This window comes from Takifugu flavidus, chromosome 16 (assembly GCF_003711565.1).
Source record: "Takifugu flavidus isolate HTHZ2018 chromosome 16, ASM371156v2, whole genome shotgun sequence".
NCBI classification, from domain to species: Eukaryota; Metazoa; Chordata; class Actinopteri; order Tetraodontiformes; family Tetraodontidae; genus Takifugu; species Takifugu flavidus.
The window spans coordinates 4085965-4093279 of NC_079535.1; the positions used below are offsets into that span (position 1 = coordinate 4085965).

General features: G+C 50.6%; 1 protein-coding gene across 1 annotated transcript; it reads left to right on the forward strand.

Annotated features, from left to right (window-relative positions):
* The first annotated feature begins 165 nt into the window (after positions 1-165).
* cdan1 (codanin 1) lies at positions 166-7263 on the forward strand. The gene is made up of 28 exons (XM_057058337.1): positions 166-292; positions 696-1381; positions 1465-1653; positions 1746-1936; positions 2131-2247; positions 2334-2412; positions 2492-2612; positions 2745-2854; positions 3003-3092; positions 3179-3254; positions 3338-3543; positions 3646-3781; positions 3859-4002; positions 4081-4247; positions 4336-4417; positions 4498-4587; positions 4678-4732; positions 4830-4966; positions 5038-5141; positions 5222-5371; positions 5442-5505; positions 5574-5652; positions 5756-5961; positions 6039-6146; positions 6233-6296; positions 6369-6574; positions 6648-6755; positions 6825-7263. The coding sequence occupies exons 1-28, from the start codon at positions 215-217 to the stop codon at positions 6939-6941; spliced, it is 3960 nt and encodes a 1319-aa protein (XP_056914317.1). The 5' UTR covers positions 166-214; the 3' UTR covers positions 6942-7263.
* The last annotated feature ends 52 nt before the right edge of the window (positions 7264-7315 follow it).

The following is a 7315-nucleotide window of genomic DNA, read 5'->3' on the forward strand; positions in this document are numbered from 1 at the left end:
CACATTTTTGGTGTCAATTATTGTCGTTGTGAAAGTACATATTTAAGAAGTATAAATTACTACGTTACTTAACAATAATTATTGAATAATTAGGGGCGAAACAAACGTCGTACGTAAACAGACGCGAAGCGACGTCACGGCGTAAACGGCGTGACGTAGGCGCTGGCCCCGCCCACTCACGCTCAGTCTTTCACCGCGCAGCTCCTGGCTAGAAATGGCGGCTCTTTTGGAATCCCTCCTTTCGAAAAAAACGGAACATAATAGGGTCTTGGACTGGTTAAAGGATTTCGAGGTCGGTCTTAAATGATAAACGGTCTCATGTGTGATACTTTGTACGTGGGCTCACTCAGTTGTTGACGTGTTTAATCAGATGACAATGCTTCCAACTCTTTGTAAACAAAACTTTTAGCTGCAGAGCTAGCGGGCTAGGTTAGCTCCAGCTTGGGAGGGATGGACTCTGCAGCAACTGCTGCGTTGTCAACTTCCCTTAGTGATAAAATGTCCTTAAAATTTGTCGCAACTAAACCTTAGGTGGTTTTTGATTTTATCATTATCGTATTCGGCATCGTGTATTTGTTGCTCAGTACCTAGTTAGCGTGGGTCCAAGGCTTTGTCATCATTAACATCTATTTAAGCAGGCGAAAATTGCTGTGAATGCTGCACACAATTCATTCTTACTTGTGTATTTTGAACAGGGCTGCAGCAGCTTGACATTGAGCGAACCTGAGGTGACAGTCTACAAACACGAATTTGTCCCCTTTCTTGTGAACTTCCTGAGGGAACAGAGCAGCCAAACACTAGCCCATGGACCGGCCACGCCAGCCAAAACCCCCAGACCCCCTGCACAGACCCATGGCTTCACTGACAGGAGAACCTGCAGGCCGACTGTCAGCGGAGCAGGTACCAGAAGTACCAGCCGAGTCCAGCTGTTTTCCTCCACCTCCTCTGTGTCAGCTGGAACAGAGTCAGATACTTCTGGTCAGGCTGGTGTCCACAGCCTTAGTGGGGTCAACGCTTTCAACAGTCCCTCCTTCACGACAGCGTGGAGCCCTGCCTCCAGATCCGCAGGATCTGAGCGCCGGTCTGGCCAGAGGATCAGTCTGGGGGACTACATGGTGTCTCCTCCTGACCTCCAGCCAAGTCCCAGCTTTCAGTTACAGAGGGGTCGCAGGAGAGGTGCCGGCAACCTATCGACGGGGGGTCCAGGAAGAGGAGGACGTGGAGGACATCACGGTGACGAGAATGGAGGGAGGAGGTCAAGTAGAGGTGGTGGGGGGTACAGTAGAATAAGTGAGCAGGTTTCGCCTCCATCTGTCGGACAGCTCAATTTGAGCAACTTGGAGGACTTCCCTCCTGTTGGCTCATCACCCATTTCACCAGCGTAAGCTACAGTTTCCTGTCGAGCTAAAACTAACACGCCATCATTTTTGCACTGAGATTTGGCTAACATGAACATTGCTTCAGGGCATCCATTCCGTCTCGAAGGATAAACCCAACGCCGGTCAGTGGAGAGCGGCCACATTCCAAAACAAAGACCTGCTTCACATCCACTCCATTCAGCAACCCATCCACTCCCCCATCTGTGGAGGTACCGGTGATGGGGAGCGGTAGGCTGAGCCTACATGAAGAGAGAGAGCTGCTCAAGAGAGAAAAGTATGCTCATTTTAACAGTTGGTACTTCACATACAGTGTTATTAAAAACAGCCGGTTTTTAAGAATCCCACTGTTTGTGGTTTGTTTTTTAGGACAAAGCGTGCCCAACAGGCGAGCTCTCCTTTATCACCCTCTCCGGACCCGTGCACCCCCACAAAATCAGGTGTGACAATGGGAACCAAAGTCACTCCAGATGTGCAGACACCCTGTCCTGAACCGTCAAAAGTCACTTTCTCTTCTGAACTGGACCTGCTGGCTGAGCTGTACTGTACCTGCATTTCTGGCAAGTGGCCGCTAGATGGGGTGCACGTGCTGAAACAAGTTACTAATGGAAAAATTCGAATTAACATATGCAAAATCAGAAAATACTTCATTAAGTAATTATTGTTGATGCAATTTCTTAAAAATATTAATTAATCCCCCCCAAGCTTTTTGTATTCAAAATCAATTGATCCCCTGTCTTCTCAAATCTTACAGAAAATCTTGTTCCAAACATTTTTCTGGAGCTTTTCTTTGTGATGCAGCTGCTAACATCAAGGTCTACTCACACTCATGATGACAACAAACAGGAAGGTCAATGTGCGGCAAATTCAGGTTTGAAAGTACTTTTAAGTAGCGCTCACATTAGAAAATGTTTGCATTCAAATCATTTGTGACCCTCATCCCCACCTTTCCTCCAGATGTTCTTGAGAGGTGTTACCTGAGACAAGTACACAACTGTGTGTATTTTGCAGTAAAGGTTCTTAAAAGTCAATTTCAGTGAGTTCTTTTTTTGCACCCTTTCCAAGTTACATTGTCCCTGTCCTGAGCTGTGGGTGTAACCGTCTGTTTCTTTCAGCTTAATTTCTCATTTGGACAAGTGCACCCTGCGTCTGCTGGCTGAAAATGAGAGGGTAGCGTCTTTCTCTCCGGAGCTCAGGGATTGTTTGTCTCAAGCCCAGGACAAAAGCACAGCCAAGGTACATATAAACCTCAGCAGGTGAAGACACCTGATATATTACAATGAGCAAGTTATCACTTTGGCTTAGTTAGGGTGATTTTAACTGTCTATGTGCAACTTGTTTAGCTTTAATGGCTTCATTCTGTTCCAGCTCTCTCCATCTGTCTCCACTTTCATCCACTCAGTCCCATTCGAGCCGGCTACTGACAATCGCACCAACTTCAACAGTGACAGGGCTTTCCACACCTTCAAAAAACAAAGGTATTGTTTCTGCAATCATTTCTAGTGATTTCATGCAATCTGATAAAACCCCCTGTATCGGATAAACAGCAGCCGGGCTCAACGACTTCACTCCGAGAGCTGTTGCGTAGAACTCTGAAACATATGTTTTGACACTTTTTATCCTCAGAGATATATTTTATGAGGTGTTGCGAGAATGGGAGGACTTTCACAAGGAGCCAAGCTGGAGCTTTGATGCTGCTCTCAGCAGTAAGATAAGGCAAGGCCAGGCTAAAGCTGCTTTTCATATGCAATGGGCTGCATATTTGGCTGGGTAAATGTCACCATTTCTTATTCTTTTCTCAGAGGAATGATGAGTCAGCTGACCTCTGCGGGGAACCATTCTCATTTTGCCCGGCTCTTCCTGAAGCAGCTTGTTCAGGTAGCGTGAGGCATCTTAGCCTTCATAGCAGAATCTAAATGGAAGTGCAGCAGCATCACACCATTACTTGATCTGACTTTCAGATGTGTAAAGGCCCCCGTGTAAACAGCTCCCCTGGAGATGCTCCTGACGCCGACCTGCTCGGCATGCTGGGAGCTGACAGTTTGGGGCGTTTGAAACGTCTCGAGGAGCGTCTCATTCAGCCGTACGGAGTCATCGGCCCCTGCCCGCCTCCGTCCTTTCCTGGTCACCAGGAGTTCTTCAGGGACTTCATACAGGCAGCCAGCTGGTAAGAAAACACAACTCAGACGTGTCAGAAATGTCGACGCCTGGCAGTGACATGCTGACGTTAGATCTACTCAGAGTTTTTTTTCTCAAATCTTTCTTTCAGCTGCCAGTTGAACCAGCACTTGCAAGACAGCCTGTGTCAACAGCTCCTCCAGCTGGACGAGGTGTCCATCCAAAGTCCTCCTGCTTCCTCGGGGAAGGAAGAGGAGGAGGAGGAGGATGGGGACATGGAGCAGCAGGTTCGCCATCACAGATCCGATGATTAATCTGAATTTATTTTGTGGAAAAATGGACACGTCATCATTTACTTTGGCAGGATGAGAAGCAGAGGTTCGCCTCGGTGCTGCTCCTCGCACGTCTCCTGGCAAAGTTTCTGGGATTCATTTCCTTTCTTCCATACCGAACATCGGAGACGCCATCCGGAGAGCTACAAGAGGCTGCGATCGCCCTGCGCAGCAAGGTCAAGAAGAACCGACTGAGATCATGCACGGATGTTGACCGGCTTGCCTTGTGTTTAAACACCCTCTCCATCCTGCAGAGCGTCCAGGTGCTGGACGTGGGCGCTTTGCTGCTTCACAGCGTGCAGAGGAGGCGCACCATCCTGACCGTGCCCTGGCTGGTGGAGTTCCTGTCCATGTTGGACGGAGTCGGTCCTCTGCTGCCCTGCTACAAAACTGCATTAGGCACCTTGCTGCTCCTGTACAGGTATGTCATCCATTTTGATAATTATCTGTTTTTATAAGTTGATTTCTTGTACTTTTCAGAGGTTTAACATATTTGATGTGACGTGTAGGAGGATGCTTCTTGGCAGAGGTGGAGAAATGTGCTACTTAAACAAGCTGCTGATGGTGTCGGTGTTGGGATGGCTGTTTCAGGTGGGCTTCTGTCTGCAGTGCAGCTAACAGATCCAAGTTGTTTGCCAAAAGCAATTAATCCAGACACTGAATCCAAATAGATTCCTGTGGTCCCAGAGGACATTTTCTTTACCAACACCTTCATGGAAGCGGCCGAGCTGGAGGACGGCAAGATGACGGCAACAGGGCTTGTAAGTGAAATATCAGTGTGAGTTGTAATTTAGTCTCCTAAAACGACCTCTGCTGGGTGTTTGTTTAGTTTTTCTTCTCCTTTTCCTTAGGACTGCATTGCTTTGGTAGATCAACAGCTTCTCTACACCTGTTGTCCTTTTCTCTGTGAGTGGAGCCTGGATTCAACCTTTACCCAGCTCTGTGCTTGGGGAGGAGCAGAACACCAATGTTCAAAGTAATCGTCTCTTTCATACGAATGCAGGCGAGTTCCGAAAGCTCCTGGCTGCGTTTGTGTCTGGAAGCACGGCCAAGAGCGGAGGCATCATCCGGAAGATCACCCCCACCTCCGCTGAGCTCAGGGACGCGTCGACTCCCAACCGGTCCCAGCAGAAACTGGAGGTGAGTCCGCAGCGGTGGTGGCGAAGGCCAGCGTGGAGCCGGCTGGCTGACTCTGCTGTGTGTGGTGACAGGTGGACCTGGAGCAGGCCTTCTTCCACAACCAGCCGCCGTCGCTGCGCAGAACTGTGGAGTTTGTGGCTGAGAGGGTCGGATCCAACGCTGTCAAGCACATGAAGTGAGTGACACGGAGCCACGGTGGCGTAAATGTCTCCTCGGGTGCAGCTGTCATTCATTTTCTCCCGCGTGTGTCACCAGGGCCACGTTAGTGAACGAGCTGGTGGGGCGAGGGGAGAAGATGCTGAGAGACGGGCTGGAGTCGGCCACCTCAAACCCTCCCAAACTGAACGAGAGCATCTGTGCTCAGCTGTGTGTGGAGGGGCAGGAGGCCCTGGACAGAGCCAGCAGGTACGCTCTGAAAACCCAAAAAGGTTCCAGTCACGTGTCCTGATGTGCTGTTTTCTGTCGACTTTTGCAGATTCTGCAGTGAGAAAAGCCCCCGGGCCATTCGGATTCTGCTTCCCGATGAGACCTCCTCCGCTGTGAGTCCTGCGAAAACCCCATCACGTGTGTCGCTTCACCACCGTTTAGACTCTCGCCTCCTCCGCAGGTGCTGATCACATCTGAAAACATCACCAAACGTCTTGCAACAGAAAAAGCCTGCAGCTGGCTCATGGCCAACATCACGGGTAGACGTCGCCTGCACGCTCTGCTCTCGTCTGCTCCGATTGCTTCCATCTGTCTGTTGCATCTTTTTTATTTGAGTGTTCTGTGCGCGTGTCCCCACCCCAGCCCTCATTAGACGAGAGTGGAAGAGCAGGTACGATCGTGTGATGAAGGAGGTGGGGGGCCCACCGGCTTTGGACCTCTGTGACGTGGTGAGAGAGGAGAGGGCGACCACTCCCAAGAGAAAACAAGGAGGCCAGAGGGCGGCGTCCTGTCCCCCAGACTGTCCCCACACTGCTCCTCTGCCCTCTGACGTCTTCATCGAGATGAAGGTTTGCAGCTTCGTTGCTACAACGTGGCCTCAGCTTCTCGCCGAGGCTAAGGGGGACGCTGTCACCTCGTTGTGCAGGAGATGCTGAGCGTCGCGGTCGGCCCGAGGACTGAAGAGGAGCTTCCAGCGGCCTGTCAGGTTGAGGCGCTGCTGCAGAGACTGAGGGACGCGCTCGTCTGCAGGAAGGTAGAGAAGACGGGTCCTCATCAGCTGATAACCTTCTGCTGTCCACGCTGTTCTCCACTCGCTCCTCTGTTTGTCTCTTTGCTCAGTTCTCCACTGTGGTGTCCGAGCAGATGCTGCTGAGCTCCACTGTCTTACTGGCCTGCAAACTGGGTAAGAGCACCAGCAGAGTTTGCCTGTGATGGTGCAACGCCTGGCTGCTTAGAACGTCTTGTGTCTGTCCAGTGTCGGCCGAGCTGCCGCTGGCGTCCGCGCTGGAGCGAGGCGATGGAGTCGTTGCGGGACCCGGTTCTGGGTCGGAGGTTCCTGTCAGAGCTCTACTGGTGCAGCTGGTGGAGCTGTGGGAAAAGGACTGCTGTTCTTCTGCCCCGCTCCACCTCCTCTTCACTCCTCTCACCGTCACAGCGGTCCTGAACGCCAGTGACACTGAGGTAACGTTCTCCCAAACTTCTTTACTTTTCAGCCCGTTGTTCCGCTGTAATGCTTCCCTTTGGTCCTTTTTAGTGGAATAACTACCTGTTCCTGGTGAGGAAACTAGTGGACCGAGGAGTCGTGGGCGAAGACGCCGTCGTCTCCCACTGGAGGACGTTGACAAACTCGGCTTTGCCAGAGGTGAGGGTGAGGGTCCGGGCTGGCGCCTGCAGTGAACCGTCAGTCTCACGCATTTTGCTCTGCTTTCAGAAGCTGATAAAACCCTTCCAGCTGCAGGCTCAGAGGGCCGCAGCTCCTCTGGCTGAGCTGCAGAGCCGCATGGATGTGCTGCAGGTCTCTCCGCAGACGGTAGAGGGCGCTACGTGACAGCAATCACCGCCGCATCTTCACGCCAAAATCCAGCTCGTCCACATCTGAACGCTTGCTGTTGTCCTCCTTAAACGCATATTTAAGCCACGATTTGCAGATGGAAGTTAATTCTACCAACTAATTCTTGGGTTTTTTTGTTTTTTACTGGAGCACTTTGACACGCTGCCTTGGTATTTTCATGAATGCAGGACTGCGTTTGTGATTATTTGTTCACGTTGAACGCGATTTTGTAGCCCCCCCCCCCCCCCCGCTGCTTTTAAATGGAAATATTTCTATGTTGTCATGAAGTCAGAAATATAACAATAAAGTTATGAACTGATTCAAGTGTTGCTGTGGTTCTAAATTACATTAAAAACCTCACCTGGCACCTT